The sequence below is a fragment of the Miniopterus schreibersii genome, assembly GCF_964146895.1.
Source record: "Miniopterus schreibersii genome assembly, chromosome: 3".
Classification (NCBI taxonomy): Eukaryota; Metazoa; Chordata; class Mammalia; order Chiroptera; family Miniopteridae; genus Miniopterus; species Miniopterus schreibersii.
In genome coordinates this window covers 32466628-32491418 of record NC_138103.1, presented here as the reverse complement: position 1 = coordinate 32491418, position 24791 = coordinate 32466628, and the positions used below count along the sequence as shown (strand labels likewise).

Below are 24791 nucleotides of genomic sequence, written 5' to 3'. Positions count from 1 at the left end.
TATATTTACTTTCATGTAAAATGTGAGCTTCAAGCTACATATAGCATGTCATCCAATAAGAACACAAAATAGCTCTGGCCAATTTTGCTCAGTGGTTAGACCCATCGGCCTGAGGACTGAAGGGTCCAGGGTTCGATTCCAGCCGAGGGCAAGTACCTCAGTTGCAGGCTTGATCCCTGGCTCTGGTCAGGGCATGGGCGGGAGGCAACCAGTTGATGTGTCTCTCTCACATCGATGCTTCTCTCTCTCTCTGTCCTCTCTCTCCCTTCCTCCCTTCCACTCTCTCTGAAAAGCAATGGAAAAAATAAAATATCCTCAAATGATTGAAAAAAAAAGAACACAAAATAGCTACCAAGATGCTCCTTCACAATCAGTCTGATCATCAGATGCTAGACCAAAAATCACTTTAATGTCTCAAGGCAGACGTTGAGTCCTACAGTCTCTCGAAGATGTCAAAAAACATTTGTGGAACACCCACTGTGGGCCATGGGACTGTGTGAGACCTGGAGATGAGCGGTCAGGTGACACGAGTCTCTATCTCCAAGGGGCTTACAAGCCAGAGGAGGAGACGGAGATGTATGCAGGCAAATACTAATGCTAACCCAGGGCATCTGGAGGCCAAGGAGAAGCTGGGGAATAGTCCTCCCTGCTAAGTAAACGCGGGAAGGCCTCATGATTATGGGGACGTCACCACCTGCTTGTAACCTAAATGCACATATCCTGCATCTTCTCCTATGACTTGGGCACGAGGGGCTTAAAATGCAGACAGTGAATTCCTCTTGGCATCACAAGTAGGTGTGCTCTGCGATTTATATGCATTGATTGATAGATACGGGTATACAGAGAGAAAAGTTTTTCTTCTGGGTCCACAGAGGGTTTGACAATGTACAATACATGAAAAAGAGGGAGAGAATTAATACCACAATTTTCTATTTTTGCCTTATTTTAAGTTATTTATTCATTTATAGTCATTTATTGTAAGCCCTATACACGCCTATCCCCTCCCCCATACTCCTCCCTCCTTCACCAAAAAGAGTTTTGGTCGGGAAACAACACCAAGTGAGGAAATGCCACTGACCTGAGACAGCGTTTCCAGGCCGTCCTCCCAGCAGCCTCCCTTTAAGCAGAAAGGGCGCGTCCAGTGGGCTCCAGGGCTGTTTTCCTGTGGTCGCCAACGGGAACGAGCTCCTGGGTTTAGGGGAAAAGGAAGGAGTTAGGCTTTACACTGATTCAGGGTGGCGCCTGAGGGTCACACCAAGGCAGCGAGGAGCGTGAGGCATTCCAGGAGGCCCAGGCTCCTGCGTCCGCCGATGTCACAGGGGAAAGCTGGCTCCGGGGGAGGCTGCTGCTCCTCTACCTTGATTCCTTTTGGTGATAAGAAGGTGTTCATTGGAGCCATCGGGTCTCACACCCAGGCTTGCTCTGGAAGAGGAGCTCTACTCTCTTTAGATTTTTTTAAACTGCAGCAGAAATCTCTGCTGTAGTTTCCCCTCTGCTCTCAGCGAGCTCCGCAATGCCTCCCATAAAATTTTCTAAAGCTTGCTATGTGGTACCACAGGTCACATCTAACCACGGAAGAACCACAGCCCGCTTCACATTGCCCCTCCTGCCACCCTGCTACTGAGGTCAAAGGAAGTCTTTTCAAGTTAACGCCAAAGCCGGGCTCTGCACGTAGCCCTGAGCAGCACCAGGTCCCATCGTCAAAAGTTAAACCGTCCAAAAGCTCTTCCACGTGGTATTAATAGTTAGCCTGGCTGTTCAGCAGCGGAGGGAATATTCTGTTTTACATGTGAACTTTCTAGAGACAGCACAACACAAGGGCAAGAGGAGTGTTTTTGGAATCAAACAGATAAATATTGGCATTCCAGCTCAGGAATTTTCTACTATGACCTGGGATAATTCTGCAAAAGTAGGTATTATGATGCCTATGGTGCTGACCCAGAAAATGAAGCCCAAAGAAATCAAGTGGTTTGCTCCACAGCACACAATGAGTCAGTGGCCCAGGGAGAATTCCAATGCAGAACCACTTTACCATATTTCCTTCGAAATGGGTCCTCGCCTCACTGGGCTGGAATGCTCTCCTTGTTCAGATTAATGTCTTCTTATTTACCGCTTTAGTGCTGGCCACCTTGGTAACTAAGTAGTTCTACATCTTAAGGCCTCCCTGACCACAAAAGAGAAAGAAAACATCCCAAGTACACTGGGAAAGTGATTTTCAGGTTCAGCTCGACCTAGACTGCTGCTATTAGTAATGTGAGTGAGATCAGATTTTTAAATCCAGCTGTTGTGTCTGTGGCTAAAGCTGATGTGGAGATTAAGCCTATTTGGAGACTTTTTAAACACATGACTTTAGACTCCCTGGAGTTAAAAAGGAAAGAGCCTTAGAAGAATTTTCTCCCAGATAGCCCTGGAGATCTTAGGACTCTTTAATAAGAATAGGTATTTTTAGATTGGGATCTACTGTCAACTTCCTGAGATAAAACCAGATGAACTGCAGGGAGACTAGACAGTCCTTCCAACCAGTGGCTCAGGCACCATAGGGACAGGTGCTGGAGGGCAAAATGCAGTGAATGTGTTCACAAGACTCAATCTTCTTGATTCCTTGATTTATCCCAGGTGGGGGGAAATGGAAAAGCAATCAAGAACAGGGCTGAGAAGATACATATCTCCACCCAACAGTTTGAGTTTGTTTTGATCCCTCCTTTATGGTGTATTTGTGTGAATGTGGATAGAGACTGGGGGGAAGGGGAGAAGACATTAAAATAATTGGAGGAGAGATAGAATTATTATAACTTGATAAATGTTCCAAAACTAAAATAACTGCTTCTTGCAAATTATAGCAGAGGGAACAAGTAGGAGGGAAGATTGACCCAATGATAATAAATGTCAAGGGGGAGACAAGTCTCACATTTTTTGGATTTGCAGAGCTGATTGGTTCAGGATGTTTATAATTGAAGAAACTCACATCCTTGCTTAATAAATCTTGCTTGCAGAGCCACTGATGGAAATTTCTTCTCTACTTTCTACCATGACTAGTATAGATCTACAATTTCTTATCTGAAATTTTGGGGTCAAATATGTTTCAGAATGCAGAATTTTTCGCATTTGAAAGGGGATCCCAGTAGGGTCTGGGACAATATTCTATAATCAAATATATCAATATTTACACTGAATGTATAAATACTATAAATAGCTTCCCATTAGTTCAGATCAGATTTTGCTACAAATAAATTCAGATCAGGTCAGGTCAGATTTTGCCACCAGATGAGCCATGAAAAACTCATTTTGCAGAGCTCTTAGGATTTCAGAAATAAAGCTATGGAACTGTGAACTGTGCTGCAGAAACGGAAACTTCTACTTGACCATTCTACTAAAAAGAAACATCAGTTGATTTACAGGAAGATGGGGAACTTAGATTTCGGGACTGTGCTTAGAAATAGTAGGTAGACAATAAAAGTAATATAGTTAACATTTCTTAAGCAATTATTATTAGCCAGGCATTATTCTAAGAGCTTAACACGAATTAACCCATGTACATCTCTTACACTACTGTGAAGTACTATATTGATGTGTTGATAGGCCTATTTACAGATGAAGAAACTGAAGTACAAAAAGTTTAAGTAACTCTGCCAAGCTCATATAGCAAGTGATTAAATATATGCATATGTATTTATAACTTACCTATGCACACAGATTGCTCTCTGCCCGGAACATTCATACTACAGTTTTATGTTCTGCGCAAAGAAACCAGTTCTTATATATCATTCTACTCACATTCCTTTTAACTATAGGAAACTAAGGGATACAGTTTACATTTAAAGTTACTATATACTTCCCAAGATGTTTGCTTTCTTCAGGGAATGTCTTTTGAATTAGAAAACATCTGCAATTCTTTATCCTGAAACTGGGCTGATTAACAGATTGTAGACACAAACAAGCTTGTAATAATAATGTAAGAAGAACTGAGCATTAAAATGTTTCCTTGAGGGTAGAGACTAGTTTATAATCACTGTTTTATCCCCAAGGACTAACTTAGATGCATATGTATAATAGACACTTTGTGGGATGAATGAATCTGAATCTCCAAACACCCCCCAAATAACTGAGTGCCATTCAGAAATGCTAATTTGTATTATTTTACTTATTGACATTTTCTCTTAGTTGATGCTATCCATTAGAATTTTTTATAAAATCAAACTTTTTAATGTTGATTTGTTTTTATATAGAAATAAAATATTGATGGAGGGGAGGTTGACAACTTTGCATTTCGTTGAATGTATTGTGTTAGCTGGTCTCTACTGGTCATGCTTATATGCATGGGTATTTATGACTTGCCTGTGCATACAGAATGTGTGACACATCCTGATAGGATCAGACCTTATTCAAGCAGCACTTGGAAAATGATGCTGCTTATCCAGTTTTACCACTCCAGGTACCTGATTGCTAGGGTCAGGTGCTTCCACCTGGTTCCCATGTCTATCTCTAACAATATGGGAAGGCTTTTTTGACTGAGAACTTTGTGAAGATGAAAGGATCGATAAGGCCTGAAACCATACCATAAAACACACTATATACAGTTTTCTAAATTTACCTTAGGCAAACCATGTAGTTCTTGTATCAATGACTGGCCCTACTCATTAAAGAACCTGTGGGTAAAAACCAACTCCTTCTGGTGCTGTTCATATTTTGCCTCATCATTGTAGTTCTGCAAGACTCACTGTTCTCACCTGTGCTCTGCACTGTCCCAGTTTCAGACTGTGTAAGTGTGTGCAAAAGTAGGTTTAGTGTTATAATACAAATAAATAATATAATAATGAATAAACAATAATACAAGAATAAACTGTGTTTCAGGTACTTATAAGTGTAAACCTACTTTTGCCCACTCCTGTACATGGTAGAGTCGCTCTTGTATCAGGGCTTCTGGACTCAAAGCGGAGAATTCTCAGTCTAAAGAGTTGTTTAAAATTCACCCACAAAGCAGTTTTTCTCACTAAAATTCAACAGAGGATTCTACTTTGCTACTGCACAGAACAGTGCTGGGACTTGAGGGTCACTATTTTTAAAAGCATCCTCGAAAAACTGCCCAAGGATTGGTCATTCCTGTAGCTTTTCCCTCAACTACGCGGCACTAGGTCTCCCTCTCCCTCTTTCTCTCTTTCTGTCCCTGTGTTACTTCTATGTAATCTGTACTGCAGGGACAGAGTGGGCCATTTTTTGACAGAGAGCAACTTTCAGGTGGGGTAAGTCCAGATAAAAAAATTTCCCATTGAGGTAGCAATACTTAAGTTGGACAAAACAGACTTCAAAATGAAGACCATAATGAGAGACAAGAAAGGTCACTACGCAATACTAAAGGGATCGATCCAGCAAGAGGATATAACCCTGAGAAACATATATGCACCCAATATAGGAGCACCTAAATTTATTTTTAAAAAAACTTCTAGAAGACTTTAGAGGAGAGATCGACAGCAAGACAGTCATACTAGGGGGCTTTAACACCCCACTGATTTCACTGGATAGGTCTTCCAGATAAAAGAATCAATAAGGAAATAGTGACCCTAAATGACACCCTAGATAAGATGGATTTAATTGACATTAACAGAACATTCCACCCCAAAGCTGCAGAATATGCATTCTTCTCAAGGGCACATCAGGAGATGAGTGGATAAAAAAGCTGTGGCACATTTACACCACAGAGTACTATGCAGCTGTAAAAAAGAAGGATCTCTCATCCTTTGGGACAGCATGGAGGGAACTGGAGAGTATTATGCTAAGCGAAATAAGCCAGTCAGAGAAAGACAAGTACCACATGATCTCACTCATATGTGGAATGTAATAAACAAAATAAACTGATGAACAAAATAGATCCAGAGACATAGAAGCATGGAACAGACTGAGAGATCTCAGAGGGAAGGTGGGGGTGGGGGTGGGGGTGGGGGAGTGGGTGGGGAGAGATTAATCGAAGAACTTATATGTCTATAAGCATAACCCATGGACACAGACATTGTTATGTGGAAGGCCTGGGAGTGGGGTCGATGTGGGGTGGAGGGGATCAATGGAGAAAAAAAAGGGACATCTGTGATACTTTCAACAATAAGATAAATTTTTTAAAAAAAGTATTTCCCATTGAAAAGTATCCACTCATCCTCTGTTACTTCCTGCGTCGCATTACCGAACTTCCTCTCTGGATATCCTTGGACCACACTTGCAGAGATCCACACACCTGCACTCCTATACTATCCTTCCAGATAGATCATAATTTGAGGATTTAAGTTGTCCTATTGGCTTTTCAAACATTAACTGTATCAGTTATTAACATTAAACCAACTTAAGAATCTTTTTTTCAATTTTAATTGAAATTTCTACTTGAGAATTTTACTCATATGCAAATATGTAACTGTGTGGTTGATCTTCAATAGGGCTCATAATTTCCAGGGAGCTGAAACAGCTAACAAAGTATTATCCAAGTTGTCCTTTTGGCTGTTTTTCTATATTTGGGGTCATAGTGACATTAGAGGGATATTTAATAAACTCTTCACTCCTACCTATCATTTGCTGAAGAAGACAGAGTTATAATCATCATTACTCTCTCCAACTTAACTCAACAAGAATCTAGCACTTACATGAACCCCCTACTGGGCAACATAGATATAGAATGGGCTGCTATACCAGGTATAAGAAACTTAAGTGCCAACACGTAAACTAACAACACAATATATTACAGTAAGTACCAAAATAGTTTAGAATATATGCCCAGAAGTCCAAAGTCCCTAACACAATCATAGTATTCTAGAGTCAGAAAAGGCTTTTGTTGATTACATAGGTTACTATTTTATTTTATAAATAAAGAGACTGACACGCAGAGGGGCTGATTTTTCCAAGATCTTAGGATATTACTGTAGTGGCCATCCACGTATGTGTAGGCCCTGAACTTTCTCCTTGCATCTTTTGGGAGCTGCCCTTCCTTCTCATCCTGAATCATGTAATTCACTTCCTGGCTACTAGACACTATTAATTTGTCCAAGGATATATTTTAGAATTTATATATATTTTTTACTTTGTGATGTGTATAGTAATCCTTTGGGGAATGTTGACATTCCTGGCATTAAACATCACTGTACACTAAACAGTATATGATACTAAAAATATTTTTTCTTACTTATTTAGATTTAAAAGGCTCTTCAAATGAAAAACAAACATCAGAGCCAAATTTGAACCTAAACTAATTGAATTCTGTGTGAGTTTAGCCAAAAAAATAATAATTCAATTTCCCCAATATCAAAATGTCACAATGAATAACTTCTTAATCTTTTTCAAAACCAGTAAGTACCATCCAAAATAATCATCTTCTTTTTCTGCTAGAATTTTGATACTGGTGTGGCTTTTATTTGATGTTTCCTATAAATTTGATTTTTTAAATTTGCTTTATGTTAAGCTATCTTCTAGACATGAATTATTCAATTTTTTGAAACCCTTGCTAGAAAAATGACTACAATATGAAATTCATAGTCATTGAAAGAGATCTTTCTTTATGCATTATTTGTTCATTCATTCACCTCTCTTCCTTTCACTTTTCTCAGAAAACCACTGATATACAAACAAAATAGAAACAGACTCATAGATGCAGAAAATAGACTGACAGCTGTCATAGGGGAGGGAGTTGTGGGGCTGGGTGAAAAAGGTGAAGGGATTAAGAGGGGAAAAAACAAAAACAAACTAAACAAAACTCATAGACAACAGTGTGGTGATGACCAGAGGGAAAGGGGGCTGGGGAGGCAGGAGAGGGTAAAGGGGAGATAAATGGTGATGGAAGGAGACTTGACTTGGGGTGGTGAGCACACAATACAATATACAGATGATGTATTATAGAATTGTACACCTGAAATCTATGTAATTTTATTAACCAATGTCACCCCAATAAATTCAACGAAAAATAAAATATATAAAAGAAAATTACTATTATAAATTACATTGCTTTAAATGCATTACAATGTTATAAGCTTAAACATCAATTGTACAGCCTATCCATTGGTTCAGAGAAGAGCTTATAATCTAATAAGATCCTCCCCGCCCACCCCAGAATGTTAATATTTATTAGTCTTAACCAACCATGGTGATTCTATTACCTTGTAGAGGGCTGCTTTAGGAATATGATATAAACATGGATGAAATATATATATGTAAGGTAAATTCTGCTGTAATCATCATGGAAGCTTTCCTAAATCTTTTTTTTTTATAAAAGGGGGGGGAAGGGAAGGAGGGAGGTGGGACACAAGACAAGACTTTTCTTTCTCTTTCAACTTTCACACAATGCCCTATTAAGAACACAGGGGAAAATAAGAGAATCTAACAGAAGCCAACCTGGCTTCCTTGAGCCCCAGAATGAATGAGTTCAGCCTGAAATTTCCCAGACTTTACCATGAGCAGTAATAAACTCACTATTGTCTAAGTTGCTGATAGGCACATGTCCTGTTATTTAGAGTTAAAATCACCCTGAATGACATATTCACAAACCATATTGATTCTTTGAGGCTAACTGCAAATAAAAGTTACCTTACTTGATCGATTAAACCCAATCTGTGTCTTTTAAAAAAACAAAACAAAAAACAGATACATTTACAATTTTAGGCACACTTTCTCATTTGAAGGTTTAATTTAAGTGGTTGAAAAAATAGAATTGACCACTTAATACATAATATAGATTAAGTTTAAATGATTTCTATATCTCAAACCAGAGACAAAATGGGAAGTTGGTCTGCTGAAAATTAATGTCCCTAAGCCTTTGTTTATCCAGGTGGTTAGGACCAGAAGACACTGGGAGGATCACCTTGGAGAGTAGCCAGAACAAATGCCCACAAGTCTTGATGGTAATCCTGCTGCCAATTCTCAAGATTCGTATTACCTTAGCATTTTCTAATTCAGAAATTAATAATAGATGGAAACAAAAAAAGAGTGAGACACTTACCCCGTTGTTTTCTTCTTTTAAAGCCAGGAATGTTTCAAAAACAATTGGGAAACGCTCAGAATATGAACCCCAGGGACATGCTATACCCCCAGATCAGGAGAAGATGCTGAGGGGACAAGAATTACAGGGGCTGACAGGGATACCTGACAATAGGGAGGGGGTGGTAATGAAGTTGAAGAGCGGCCCGCATATTTCAGACTGCTCTTATGCAAGGATTCTGAGAGCAGTGGTCATAAGAATAGAAACAAGATGTAAACATGTACTCTGCTCTGGTGTGATTGCTAAATAAGTTCTTAGCAGAACGTTATAAAGTAGGAGCTCTGTAAATGTTCATTTCTTTCCTCACTTCCCTTTCTTCCTCTCTTTTCCTCTTGTCTTATGATTATAATTATGGAGGGGAGGCACTATGGAAAAAGGAAAACCGCAGTTATGGAAGTTCTTTGACATCTCTAAAAATTATGAATATCATTTTTCTCACAGTTTTGTATAATATGTCCAAAACATATACAATGAAACTTCCCGGTATAAGAATGGAAGCATTTTGCTCAGTATTTTACTTAGTGTCCTAGACAATATTTTGTGCTTCTCTAAAGTGCATTGGATTTAAGCCCAACCTGAAAATAACTTCTCTACCATTAGCTTTAATGATGTTCTTAAGGCATACAATTTATGTGGTCAAGTATGTAACTAATAGGAAAACATCTATGAAGATTAACGTTTGTACCAAATATCAGAAGATGTCCTACATTTAAAAAAAAAAAAAAAGCCTGTTTGAGTTCCCTCTTGGGGAATTTCTCCATCACTTTTGAATTATCGTTTGTAATTTCAAGATGAAATTACATCTTGAAATTTCAAAAAATATACAATCAAGCTGATAAAATTGGAATGGCATTCCACAGGGAGGAGGAGCTGAAAGGACTGTGCTCCACAGGCTGTCCTCAAGAAAGGGGCATTTTTCTGCTGCCAATTTAACCACATAGCAGAGACATCCCTGGCCCTCATCCATCCCTGAGTCAGTTTTTTGCTGTTATCTTACTGCTATAAAATTTAAAGTAACAGCAACTTGCACAAAATGAAAGGGAAAGAGTTAATGAAAACCAAGTTAGATACAATTACCTGCAGAGGAGGTAAGGTTGATAAGCAGTGTTTGTTTCTGTGAGCTATTTCTCTCGTGTGTGCAAGGGCCCTCCCACTTGGATGCTTTCCTACCCACTTCCACTCTGCTATTTCTTCTCGCGCACTTAAACCACTTTTATGTCTCCTTCTCTACAACCTACTTTTCTCTTGGTCTCTTCCAAATTGAACCCTGTAGATTCCAACAGTGTATGTCCAAGTGCTCAGGTGTGGCTCTATGAAGCCCATTTGTATCATCTGATAAGTAGTCCTCACCAGCTTGTTAGTTTCTTATAATCATCTACTGCATTTTCAAAACACGACTAAAGCTGGGGAGGAAGTGAAGGAGTCTGAGAAAGTCCTTAATAAAATAGTACCCCAGAGGGATTAAAAATGTAATTTTTGAATGAGAATTACAAGGGCACAGAGATGAAGGATGTTACAGGAGCATACTGCCCGACCTAATGGGAGTGAAACCTATTAGATCAAGTTAAGGAGTTTAAATCAACAGGACTTGGTGATAAGATGGATGGAAGAGCAGAGGAGGAATCTAAGGTCACTCTCAGATTTCTAATGTTAGCACGTAGATGCATGATGATGCCTGCTGGTGGACACTGGAAGGAGATCAGTTTTGGAGGCTAGATAATGAGTTGTCTTGTACATATTGTATCTGAGATGTTTATGAGATATATCATTGGAGAGGTGCAGAGTCCAGAGCTGAGGTCAGCCTAAAGCTGTAAATGTGGGCATCATTGACACAAATATAGGGTGTCCCCCAAAAAAGTATACACACCCTTAGAATAATTATAAAGGCAGTGTTTATTAAGACATATTTCATTTCAAAATTGAGATATCAGCTGTTCAAGTGTGTATACATTTTGGGGGGTCACCTTGTAGACAGCAACCAAGGCCACAGGAACTAATAAAATTACCTATGAAGAGAAAGAAGAAAGTTTAAGATCAGAAGTATAGGGATCTCCATGTAGTAATTGCCTGAAAAGGAGCCCACATAATGAGACCAAAGGAGTAGTCACAAAGTTTGGAGGAGAAGTATGTCATATTACAGAAGTGAAGGGGAAGGGTGTTTTAAGGGGGCCTGTCAACAGTGACAAATGTTCAGAGGTCATCCAAGATGATTCTGCCTACCATACCTCCCTATTTCTCAAGTACTCTGACAAGTTTGCTGAGAATTATGGATGGAGCCTTAAGAGTTTCCACTACTTGATGTTTTACATAAGTAAAAATGTCAGTAATGAATTTCCTCAAGGCCATTGTCAAATGACAGAGTGTTCAACACTTGGAGAATTTGTTCTGGGTGATGTGAAGATCCCACTTGGCTGGGACTAGCAGGAGTCTATTTCATCATTTTAAATGTTCCAGGGCAAAATAAATGAACAACCCAAATAAATTCTGTGTGATCCTTCAGCTGCTATTTTTAAAGAAAACATTATTCTGACACTTGTTAAAATGGTAAGGAAGATTTATTCAGGACTATTGCGATAGGTGTTAAGACTTCCACATTAGGGAAGCGAGGTTGGCTCAACTCTGAACAAAATAAGGAGAAGCAGGGACGTACAGCCAAGGAGCAGGCAGAGTGGTGGGATGCACAGATAGAAGGTGGCTAAGAGCAGAAGGAAGGGAGGCCAAGGCTATCAGATGCCATCCGAGGAGATGACAGAGGAAGAGAAATTGGATCAGATGTTGAGGGCAATCAGATACCAAGGATGGGGATTCTCTCTCTAAAGTGACTTAGCAAGCCCTGGCTGGTTTGGCTCAGTGGTTAGAGCGTCAGCCCAAGGACTGAAGGGTCCTGGGTTCAATTCCAGCAAAGAGCACATATCTCAGTTGCAGGCTCGATTCCCGGCCCCCTGTCGGGGAGCCTGTGGGGGGCAACCTATTGATGTGTCTCTCTCACTGTGTCTCTCTCACATTAATGTTTCTCTCTCTCTCCCCCCTTCCACTCTCTCTGAAAAGCAATGGAAAAAATATCCTCAGGTGAGGATTAAAAAACCGTAAATAAAATAAAATGTTATTATAAAAATAAATAAATAAAAAATAAAATGATTTAGCAAGATTCTTGCTCCAACTGGGCTCTTGAGGATTAGTCAAGAAAAGGCTCAGAGCCTGGCCAGTGTGGCTCAGTTGGTTGGAGCATCGTCCTATACACCAGAAGTTTGCAGGTTAGATTCCTGGTCAGGGCACATGCCTGGGTTGTGGGCTTGATCCCCAGAAGGGGGCCACCAATAGATGTTCCACTCTCACATCGATGTTTCTCTTTTTCCCTTCCTCTCTAAAAAAAATCAATAAAAATATTCAAAATTTTTTTAAAAGAAAAAAAGGCTCAGAGGAACCTGACTAAAGTTCAGTGAAGGGGAAAGTCTGTCACTATAGTATTGTTTGCAATTTATTATATCTTATGCACAAACTCCTTAACTCCAGCCAAGAAGTATTGAGTCTAAACCTAGCACTCTACCTAGGGGGCTCATAAAATTCGATGTTGCTATCACTGTCATTCTGGAGCTAATCAAAAGGAAGAAAATGAGGGACAGAGTAAGATCTAAGGAAGAGAAGGAGCAGTGTATTGTGAGGTATAATTGCCCATGTCACTCAAAATTTTGCACACGAAAATGAGTGTGTCCAAGTGTCCTGTTTTCAGTGCCAAGTCAGCAAAATCAAAATGATTTGTAACCCCTCTTCATAAACCACATTGCTCTGCATAGTTTAAACAAGCAAATCCTGATCAACAGAAATGATGAATCTCTGATCCCGTCTTTCAGCACACACACACACACACACACACACACACACACACAACAGCAATTTCCATGGTCATTATCAAACAATAACTAACCCTGCCAATACTATTGTTACTACAGTATCATTTTCTTTTTCAGTGTCATACAACACCAGGAACTGTAACATCTTTTGAAAATTAATGCAAATAAACTAAATTGGCATTCCTCATTTTATGACCCCTGTGCACAAGAAGAAAAGCAGGGAGCCTGGCCAGTGTTGCTCAGTGGTTGAGCATCAACCTATGAGCCAGGAGGTCACGATTTGATTCCCGATCAGGGCACACGCCTGGGTTGCAGGCTTGATCCCCAGTAGAGGGTGTACAGGAGGCAGCCGATCAGTGATTCTGTCATCACTGATGCTCCTCTGCCTCCCTCTCCTTTCCTCTCTCTGAAATCAATAAAAGCAAATTTTTAAAAAAGAAGAGGAAGAAAAGCAGGGAAAAGCCCTAGTGTTAAACCAGGGGTAGGGAATGTCTGGCCCACAGGCCATATACAGCCGCGAAATCATTTGGTCTGGCCCTGACAAGGCAACTGCAGGCGGGACTCGAAATTCAATAAATCTAGGAGCTTTTTCCATAGCTCATTTTTAAGTTGATAATTTTGTACGGCCCACGAATGATGTTATAAATATCCAAATGGCCCTTGGCCAAAAAAAAAGGTTCCCCACCCCTCTAGGGCAACATGCAGTCCAAATTATGTAAAATAATCTCTACTCATTCCTCCAGCTGACTTGAGCCCATACTGATTCCACATCAGATAATCACGGAGGCAGTCTCATCTATCATCTCTTCTTTTTCTTTCTTTCTCACAACCTCTGATCTTATTCTCTCTTGAATTTCCATTTTTACCTATTTTGGCCTCTGGCCAGGCTGTCAGTCATTGGGCTCATTCATTACTCTCTTCAAAGGGGACATCAGGTCCTGCTAAAAGGAAGAGGTAGAAGAGCTTCCAAAGAAATCCTTCTGCTTAGATTGATTTTCTCTTGGCATAACTCAGGTGAATTGTTATGCTAACAGCGTCTGCGTCATTTCTCAACCTTGTCAAAGAACTCCTGCAGAGTAACCTGATGTGATCTGCACCTCTGGAGGGGATGGGAAGGAATCCTGCCCCAAAAGGGAGCTGTGGGCTAAATTAACCTGTGCTGCCCCACCCTCACCCTAGTAAAACATTTCGTCCCAGTGGTATAGATAGAAAATGGAAAACAGCACTGCAATCTGCCCCGCAGGCAGTGCCTGGCCACTGTCCCATATACAAGCTTATATTCATTCACTTACATTCATCTTGGAAACATCCTCACTTGCTTTTACCCACACAGCTCTCCCCACCTCCTGCGCTACTGCTGAGGTTTCACACATTCTTCTGTGATAATGTTTTTATCAGTCTTCTTGGACATATTAGCTGATCCTAGCAAGCTCCAAGAAGCAAGCCCTTGATTCAGATCTGCAGAAAGGGATTCTCTTTCTCCCTGGGCGGCAGTGGAAGCTGTTAGACTCTTATGGAAGCTGGGGAGTCCCTGTGCTTCCACCTCAAGGCATGATCTCTCCCTTCCCCACCCACTCCTCATAGACAGGAAAAGAGAGACTCCGTCTCGAGACCACTTGTGAGGAAAGGGGTCCATCATTCACTGGGAAACAGAAACAGAAGCAAAAATAGAAACAAGCCCGAAAGCATTCATCATTTTCTCTGGATATTCCGGAGATAATTTAGCCAAGTTAGAACTGACAAGATGCTGCTGAGCTGTAAGCTAATTAGAGGAGGAGTGGGTGCCTGAAGGACCATGGATGCACTCAGTCCGCAAGAAACATTTACAGGCAGAGTGGTGTCAGGTAACAGGGGAGAGACACAAAGAGTGTTTTAGATGTGCTCTCTCTTCTCCGGGTGTGTGGACGGCAGCCTTGTCAAGAAGAGGCTTGCCTGGGAGATTTCTGGCCTGCCTTTTAGGATTTAGCCAAAAGCTTAGTTCATCGTGCCTTGTTATGGGTCAGCAGAAATTCAATTGTAAAAATCTGGCTGATCACCAGAAGAATTACCTGGAGAGCTTTGTAAAAATATAGATTCCCAGATACCCCCTAGATTCACTTAGCAGAATTTCAGCAGTGAGGCCTTGGATTCTCTGGATAAGCTTTCAGCTGCCAGTATGGAGAACCATTTTTATAGCTCATAGAATCTAAGTCACAGATCTGAAAGAGATCTATTCTAACGTTTCCATTTTTCTATTAAAAAAGAACTTAAACTCAGAGTTGTTAAATGCAATGTTTGTACAATCATGACAATTTTTTTCCTGGGGGGGGAAAATGCAATAATGAAAAACTTTTTGTGGAAAAATATATGTGTGTGGTGAGAAAATCTAGGAACCAATCTAGTGATACAATTAAAACCTTTGGGCCAGCCATTGCTTCAGTGATTTGTATCATATATGCACTTAAGTCTCATTCGTTTATTCACTTCAAAATTGACATAAAAAACTCTGCCCTTGTCGAGTTTTCATCCTAGTGTGGGGCAAGAGACTACCAACAAGGTGAAAATACAATACAGAGTAGTCAGATATAGCATGTCAGTGAAAAAAACAGGAAACAGGGATTTGACATGTTAATCCGAGTCAGGTTGAAGTTGTAGGCACAATGGCCAGGGAAACTTTCATTGTGTGAAGGTAACTTTGGAAAGGAAAGCCCTGAAGGAATTGAGAGGGCTGGCCATGTACATATAAGGGTCCGATGCTCCAGGCAGAGGAAACAGCAAATACCAAGGCCCTGGGGTAGGAACACGCCTGGTCTGTCGGGCGAGGATAGTGGGAACGGAGCACACTGACTGCAGAGGAGGAATAGGAGAGGCGTCAGTGAAGTAGGGGGGAGGCCACGTAGGACCCTGCAGTGTAAGCACTTGGGTTTTTAGTCTTGCCTGAGATGAAAATCATTAGAGGATTTTGGACAAAAGAGTGTCAAGACCCAAATTATATTTTAGTGGGACCTCTGTGTGCAGAGTTGCAACCAGACTGAAGGCGTAGAAGCAGAAGCAGGGTGGCCAGGTATGAAGCCGTTGCAGTACTTCAACTACACGTGCTGGGCAAGAGAACTAACCACTTCAATAAATGCCAAGCACGAGCGCCGCAGTGGCACATCCTCAGAGTGACTGGGAAGGACGCTAGGAGCCTGCAGTTCCCTCCACCCTTGTGGCTCCCACCTGGCTTATTGTGAGAGCATTCCACCACCCGGGTGATGCTAGCAGCTACAGATGGGTGACTCTGCTCCTCCCTGGTCTCCAAACACCGAACAAGTCCTCAAAGCGTCCGCATCAGTCAGGCCCCTCGCGCTGGTTCTGGGGACCGGTGAGGGCCTGTGAACCTGAAGCAACAAGTGCCTCCTACACAGTCTCTCTCGCGCTTCCTGTTTTTCTTGTGTTTTTGCATCAAGTGTTCTACAGGCTCTCTGATCTCATTGCTCCCTGGGATACTCACTTCTCCATGTAATTAGGGCTGCAGCCTTTCCGTGATGGTTACAACTAAGTACCTTGTTCCCGCCAAAGCACTTTCGAAAACAGATCGTTTTAAGCTCTTTAGGTATGGGGCCACTGGGCTGTTGCTAGGTGAAAATATGTATTTGCCTCAGTCTGTCGTTGCACTTCAAATTTTTCCTCTCAAACATAATCCTGTTATAAGAATGGTCATCATTGTGAAATGGAAAGTTTTGTGATACATATGGAAAATTCCTAGCAAAGATCGCACTGTATTTTAATTCTTTTAACTGACCAAACTTGTTTGCCAATTAAATCTGTTCTTATAATGCTGCTTGTTTTTTTTCAAATCCACAAACATCTGCCAACTTCAGATGCATTCTAAGTGTTCGCAGCATCAGTGGAAAGACATTGGAAACCCTTCCAACTCAATCATTTGGCACTAGAGAGAACGGTCTCTATACAAACAAAAACATTGAAGGGGGAGGGTAGGGGAATCTTCAAGAAGTAAAACTAACCTGATTTCCAAGAAGTCAAATATTTGTGCTACAAGAATACAAAAAATAAGTGAATCATTTATTCCAGAGAATTACCATTCTCACATGTTCATTGTAAAAGTCAAGAGAAAGACAAAACTAGAAAGGTTTCTGCTGTCATTTTGTTTTTTATGCAAGCAGTGAGAGGAATGTATTGACAAGGATGTGCCAGTTTTCAAGTCCAAGTATGGCAATAGTTGAAACTGGACTCCCTTGTGGTTACTGAGAAATATACACAGCTTTCAAAACCAACATGTAGGTGAGTCAGAGTGATGGGCATTTGTACAGAGGAGGAAGCTGACATAGTTTTTTAGGCCAAACAGTAATCCTGGGTGGCTCTGGCAGAATGAGGTAGTTAATCACCTCACCCGTAAGAGTCTTTCTTCTTGAGTAAATAGTTGGCAGCCTTGGTCATTAGTTTGAAAGGCAGAGAGAAAAGTAAGCATTCACAAGTGAGTACCCAGCCGAGGTGTTTGTTTAGGCTAAATCCTAAATGTCCTTTAGGGCCTTCCTTGCACAACTATAGAGCTGTAACTCTAGGTGCCATCACATCTGATTCATTCTCTATGTGTCCTTGTGTCCACTTACTGAGTAAATGAATGAAAACGATGACCATGGAGGATACTTGAGACCCCACTGGGAACAAATGTGCTTCCTCTTGCTAGAGATATTAGAAACAGAAACTAGATCAGTGGTTCTCAGCATTTCTCTGTTCAATGAGAAATGTTCACTTTTGAGTGGTGGCATAATGAAGGGATCAAAAGGGGAACACCCACTCAGATGGTGTGGCTCAGTGGTTGAGCGCTGACCTATGAGCCAGGAGGTCATGGTTCAATTCCAGGTCAGGGCACATACCCAGGTTGTGGGCTCGATCCCCAGTCGGGGGGGCGCAGGAGGCACCCGGTCAATGACAACTCTCTCATCATTGATGTTTCTATCTTTCCCTCTCCCTTCCTCTCTTTGAAATCAATAAAAACATATTTTAGGAAAAAAACGAGGGGGACACCCATTTTAGAAATATCTAGAAAATCTAAAAAAAGCTGTCCAACCATTCCCTGGGCCACCCTCCAGCACGGCATCACTATTTACACAGAACTTTTAACTTCCTGGATTCCCCAGGCCATGTTTTCAGGTATCGTAGATCTTTTGACCTATATCTCCACCACAACTCCTTTCTCCAATTAGCAAGCTGTAGCCTGCCCTCCTCCCAGGCTGTCCACCACCAGCTCTCACACCTGTCAGATATCTCTATAACAATGAATAGCTGCGTGGTGGCAAAATGAACATTTCATCCATTGATTACAATTGGCAGCTGACCTATGAAGAGCTTGAGGGACACCAATGTCTGAGAGCCACTCACTTAGAAAACCATCATTTAGGGATGTAGAAATAACTCCTGTGCAGGTGGGAACAGATCACTCACAAAATGCATATCCCAATTCTAAGTTTTTAAGCTACTCCTTAAACTATAATTACCTCTGCTGTTAACTAGTCAGTCATTTTGACATAACTCTCTCTTGGCACTTTGCTAAGAGCATGGAGGTACTGAGGCAGAAAGAATGAGAAGCTGGAAATGGTCAAAGGCAAATATCACAATTTCTTCAGGGCCTTTTGTCTTTTGAGGCTGACAGGGAACTGAGCATAGCCTGGCCCCGCTGTGGGCAGAGGGTTCCATTATCTGTCCTCTCTCTGAACCTTTCTAAACCTGCACAACGACACCTGCACAACCTGTCTCCTCTTTGCCATGCCCCTAAGCCCTCATTCTCACTCCTGGAGGCAGAAAGAGAAGAATTCATGAAAAATGATGTGTGCTTATGAAAACCTCCATAGCAGTAGCAATTTTAATGAGTTCATATTCTGACTGGCTTATCAGATTTGCCCCCTCTCTCTGACAGATAAGAATTTCTCTTGTCTCTGGTTCTCCTTGAGCCTCTGGTATGGGGTTACACCTGAGAATATCTGTTCAGATGACATAAACCTCACACTTCAGGTTGGTCATGGCTTTGACAAGGCTATCTGAGCTGCCACGGAAAGCCTAGGAAAGATCAAAGGTGTTTGAGATTTGGGTATATGTAATACTGTCGGAACCTTAGGGTCACACATCTCTTCATCTCTTCCAGATTAGGGAGCCTGGACCAGGAGACAGCAGGTCATGAGAAAGTTAGTGGCAGAGTCTGAAAAACTGTGGCCTTGGGCTATTTCCAATACAAATAGGATGTGAGACTCCTGGAGTCCCCTACTGTGTTGAAGGGTTTAGAACACTTTTTCTTTGTTATTGTTTTTATTGTTTTTGTTAATTCTCACCAGAGGATATTTTTTTCCATTGAGTTTTAGAGACAGTGGAAGGGAGGGAGGAGGGAAGGAAGGGAGAAAAAGAGAGAGAGAGAGACATTGATGTGAGAGACACACATCGATTGATTGCCTCCCACATGCACCTGACTGGGGCCAGGAATTGAACCTGCAACCCAGATATGTGCCCTTGACCAGGAATCAAACCCACGACCCTTTGGTCTGTGGGCCAGTGCTCTAACCATTAAGCAACACCAGCCAGGGCTAGAACTCTTGATATTTGTAACGTGTTTAAAAACAGAGCAAAAATATTTTTGTTTTATGTGTAAAGAGGTCATTTAATAGTAAAATATACTTGTTATGAGAAATTCCTTTATTGGTGTATAGTGTCACTCCAGAAGGCAAACTGGTCAAAAAGGGTATAATGCAATATAGGTAGAAGAGTTTGTCCACCTAATTCTAATTTCTTTATTGGTGTATAAATCTTATCACCATTTTCATTTAATACATAAAAACAGTGCATTAGGAATCGAAGGCCTCATGTCGTCTGTCCTTTTCTTAGCTTCATGTTCCTTCTCTACTCCTTTTCCAGGTGTCTCTACCTGTGCTACAGGCTGAGTTGTGCCCACTCCCATATTCATGTGTTATATCCCTAACCCCCAATGTCGTAGGAGGAGGAGGAGATGGTGCCCTTGGGAGTTAATTAGGTTTAAATGAGGTCAGGAGGATGAGGCCCTCTTAAGATTAGTGCCCCTATAAAAGAAATATCAGGCTCGGCCGGGTATGGCTCAGTGGTTGAGCATTGACCTAGGATTCAGTAGATTGCTGTTCGATCCCCAGTCAGGGCACATGTCTGGGTTGTGGGCTCAATCCCCATTTGGGGGCATGCAGGAGGCAGCCGATCAATAAGGACTCTCTCATCATTGATGTTTCTACCTCTCTCTCTCCTCTCCCTTCCTCTCTCTGAAATCAATAAAGATATATTTTCTAAAAAAGAAATATCAGAGAGCTTGTGGTCTCTCTCTATGTATCATGTGAGAACTCAACAAAAAGGAGTATATCTGCACACCAGATAATTCTCACCAGAACTCGATCATGCTGGAACCATGATCTTGGACATCCAACCTCTAAAACTCTGACAATAAATTTCTGTCGTTTAAGCCCCGCAGTCCATGGTATTTTGTTATGGCAGCCTGAGCTGACCAAGACACCTGCCTCTCTTTCTCTACTACTACTCTCTTCTGAGAGAGCAGAGACAGAGATGTAGACCTAGTGCTTATAATGCCTATGAAATGCCACCCTGCTGCATTTTTGCCCCTTTATCATTAGAATTAGGTGGACAAACTATTCTACCTATATTGCATTATACCCTTTTTGACCAGTTTGCCTTCTGGAGTGATACTAAACTCCTTTCTTCATTGTATCAACTGGTAGAGATAACTTTTCCTAAAAAGAAGGGGGAAACTGGGGAAAGAAAAGATTGAAGGAGAGGTCAAAGAGAAAGGAGAACGTGACAGATGGGCACATACGAGGCACGAGGGTCCTGATGCAACCCTCCATTCCTGAGCCTGTGGCCCAGGCATCCTCACCCTGCCTGCCATTCCTTTCCTCAGCATTTTCCCATTGCCTCCTGAGGCCACTCCCATCTTTTCTTTTCTCTCCTGTTGAAATTCACTTCAACCCATAAGAACCTATTCTTCCAAGCCCAGATTTCCAGGCTTCTACCTTCTGGGGTAACAGAAAGAAGACCTATGTGTCCCTCCCCAAATAACAATTGTACACGTTAACTAGAGACATCTTCAAAGAACACATCCACCTGGGCCCCAGAGAGTGCTCCTCTAAGGGGAAACTCTGGGTGAAGAAGATGAAGGGATTGAGAAGTACAGATTGGTAGTTACAGAATAGTCCTGGGGATATAAAGTACAGCACAGGGAGCATAGTCAATAACATTGCAATCACTATGTATGGTGCCGGGGAAGTCCTGGAAGTATCGGGGGGAACACTTTGTAAAGTACACGACTGTCTAACCACTAAGCTGTACACCTGAAACTAATACAAAATAATATTGAATGTAAATGGTAATTGAAATAAAAATTTAATAGAAAAATTAAAAAATAAAATAAAAGGAAACTCTGGTACAGTCACTATTCGACAGAAAATATAATATCTTAAATATTTTAGTAGCCACATTTTTTAAAAAGTAAAAACAAATGAGTGAAAAGAATCTTTAAAATGTGTTTTAACACAAGAAATCCAAAATATTACCCTTTTTAACACATCATTCTTAAAATTTAATGAGATATTTCATATCAGTCTTTTAAATCAAATATGTACATCTCAATTACAGCATATCTCAGTTCAGACCAGCCACACTCAATTGATTAATGGCCACATGTAACTAGTGGCTATCATATTGGACAGCACAGCTCTGGGAGGTAGAAGGAAAGGCGAGACCCTGGCATCTTAGCCTACTGCTATATGGACCCCCCATCCTGGGCCTAAAAGCACAGGCCTACTGCACAGGCAACGAACTCAATGCCCCTTTAAGATCTGAGTTCTTTTTCATTGCTTATAAAGAAAGGTACTCGGAAGGAAGGAAGGAAGGGAGGGAGGGAGGGAGGGAGGGAGGGAGAGAGAGAGAGAGAGAGAGAGAGAGAGACAGAAAGAAAGAAAGAAAGAAAGAAAGAAAGAAAGAAAGAAAGAAAGAAAGAAAGAAAGAAAGAAAGAAAGAAAGAAAGAAAGAAAGAAAGAAAGAAAGAAAGAAAGAAAGAGAAAAAGAAAGGTATTCAAACCACCATCTCCTTAAATATTATTGTTAGGATTTCAAATGTTCAGAACAAAAATTTCTCCATGGATTCTTGAAAACTAGTATATTACTAATACTTTCTAGAAACAGAGGACAGTCTGATCTCTCCTCTCATCCCTTTTATGAGGCCAAAAAGCACACTACCCACTGTGTAATTCAGTGCACAACCTTTCACCCTGTGCTCCCTTGGGAAAGTGATGACTTCAAATTCATCCTACTTGCTGAGAAATGGGTGATTACCTGCCTGCATGGACTGTCCCAACAAAGCTGTCTCATCCTTAGCAGGTACACAACAGTAGCAGGCTTTTGTTTGTTTTTTCAATCCTCACCTGAGGATATTTTTTTCCTTTGCTTTTCAGAGAGAGTGGAAGGGAGGGAGGGGGTGAGAGAGAGAAAGAGACGCCGATGTGAGACACATCAACTGGTTGCCTCCTGCACATGCCCCGACATAGGGCGGGGAGTGAGCCCACAACCCAGGTACATACCCTTGACTGGGAATCAAACCCACCACCTTTCCGTGTGCAGGCTGACGCTCTAACCACTGAGCCACACAGGCCAGGGAAGTAGCAGGCTTTTGTATTCTGGACTAACAGTGTAGTTGTGGGGTTTGTTCTCACTGGGGATTGAATAAATGCTGAACCTTCTACTATGGCAATTAACCTTCAAGACCATGTGTCAGATTCACCCATGTACTATTGGCTCAGTTATTCCTACAATTGTATCCAAGCTCTGACGTCCTTTACTTCTTATAGCTGAAATCTGCCTTTTATGTAACTCAGAAAAATAATTATAATAGGGGAAATTTCAGGATGAGAGTGGTAAGGAAAATGGTATTGCTAAAGCCTAATAGGAGGTTTGCTTTCAGCAGCTAAAATTTGTGATGGTCTAGTGAGATTTCTTTTCAAGGGTTTCCCGCTGCCAGCCACTAATCTTTCACCTCTTTGTTAGAGCCTTTCTCTCCCTCCTTACTCAGTGCTTTATCCTTACCTGAGGGGTTAAACTGATAGAAATTGATAAAGGATAAGCTTTTATGCCCAGGAAGTATTTGTGATTTTTATTAACAAATGCTAACAGCCTCAGACCTAAAAGAAATGAATCTCTATGGGAGATCCCATGCTAATAGAGTTTTTCTAGATCAGCTCAAATTATACCCTGCCGACTCTAAAGAAACTAGTCTTTTCTCATTACCACTTCTCTCAGAGGGGCAATGACCTTTTTTCTCCGGTTGAATTAAAATTCAAATTGAAGCATATTTCTACTTGATTGTAGCTCTTGTGAAAGAGTCTTAGGGAACCGGATGACGTGCATCCTAGGATGGCTTTTGTTTTTAGATTGGATTTTCAAGGACAGCCCATTCCCAGGGTTAATTGGAAGTTAAATGTGTATCAAAATGAGTTGGCAAAGGCTGATTCTCCTCCCTCTCCAGAGGCTTCCAAGTTCTTTTTTCACAAGCACCCAGAATCCTTCCCCCTCACTGGATCCAGATTCTATTCTCAGTATCTTTGACCAGATGATGCAACATCTGTGTTGTCTTTTTAGAACGTGAGAAATGAAGCTTTTCACCTTCCCTCTCTGAGTTCTGGGAAACGCAATTAAAAGTGCTCAGACTTTCCTTTTCCTGTTTGCTTTAGACGACAACTTACTGGAAGAGTCCTATGGCAGTCTCCCACCTGTGGAAGAAGGCGATCGGAAAATGGGCCTGATTTTGGAGTTGTCGACCCAGGTTTCCCTTCAGATGGAGAAGATAACTCAGCTGGAAGAAGTTTTAGAGGAAAAGGAAAGGAAGATTCAGCAGCTGGAAGCCGAGCGGGGGGCCCAACTTTCCCAAGAGGTCAAGGACTCTCCAGAATGTTTACAAGAAGCCCCAGTTGTCTTTAATAATAGCATTACTTCTGTGGTCTCTGATGAGGATATGTAAAGATTCCCAGTAAAATAAATAAATAAATAAAAGTTTATTGTTAGCAAGGTAAAGTCCAGAACCCACGTAGTCTCCTCACTGGCAATCTCAAGTTCAAACTCATGGGTTTGAGTATATCTTATAATGTTCATATTGAAAGGAAACAAAAACAAAAAAGTATTCAGAAGCAAACTGAATGTTTCCCTTTAGGCACCAGCAGCCATGTAATCCACACAGCTGTAGAAGACTGTTTTCAGACACTCCTGGTAACAATGGGAGAGGGAAAACCACAAAACTAGACAAAGAACTTAGCATCATCCTCTTACCAGAGGCTTGTCACACTGCAAGGGAGGGGTGGCACCAATCCCATTTTAATATGCAGTTCAACTGTGAACAGAAAGTGTCATGGAGGGCAAGCTTCAAACAAATAGCCATGAGGTCTGTCCTTTCTTGTCCTCTGGAATGCATTTGTTTACGGCATGTATTTAATTAAGATTTAGCAAGGGTAGAAATGAAATAAAACCAAAGCAAGCAAAAGAAATAAAGAATGGATGAATCAGAGCTGCAGTCCTTTGGGGAAAGTGTCCTGGGAGAGCATCTCCTTGGGAAAACACTAAATGCTGATTTTTCCCTTAGGAATAAGACTAAGACCAAAGCAAAATATACTGCTCTGTTCTGATTATACCAAGAAGTTGTGAACAGCACAAAATAACATCAGGAAAAATAAAGCATGGGCAAAGGAAAGTTATCTTGTAATCAATGGAATAGAATGAATCATATCATATTTATTCCCCATGTTTCCCCCTCAGATGAACTATTTTCCATCCAAAGGGACAGCTAGGCACTAACTTTAAGGAAGACCATGGTACCTAATTTTTACCGTCCTAATACATCATGACTCAAGCTAACAGCTCTAGCTCTCCCGTAATTCTGACTGTAT

The 24791-nt window shown here is 41.2% G+C and overlaps 1 protein-coding gene across 1 annotated transcript in view; it reads left to right on the top strand.

Annotated features, from left to right (window-relative positions):
* CCDC192 (coiled-coil domain containing 192) overlaps nt 1-23872 on the top strand; it is a gene marked incomplete at its 3' end in the record, with an annotated part of 168537 nt that extends 144665 nt beyond the window's left edge. The window contains exon 7 of the mRNA XM_081131157.1: nt 23586-23872. Within this exon, the coding sequence (XP_080987283.1) occupies nt 23586-23872 (287 nt within the window). The remainder of the gene's footprint in view (nt 1-23585) is intronic.
* Nucleotides 23873-24791: the final 919 nt, after the last annotated feature.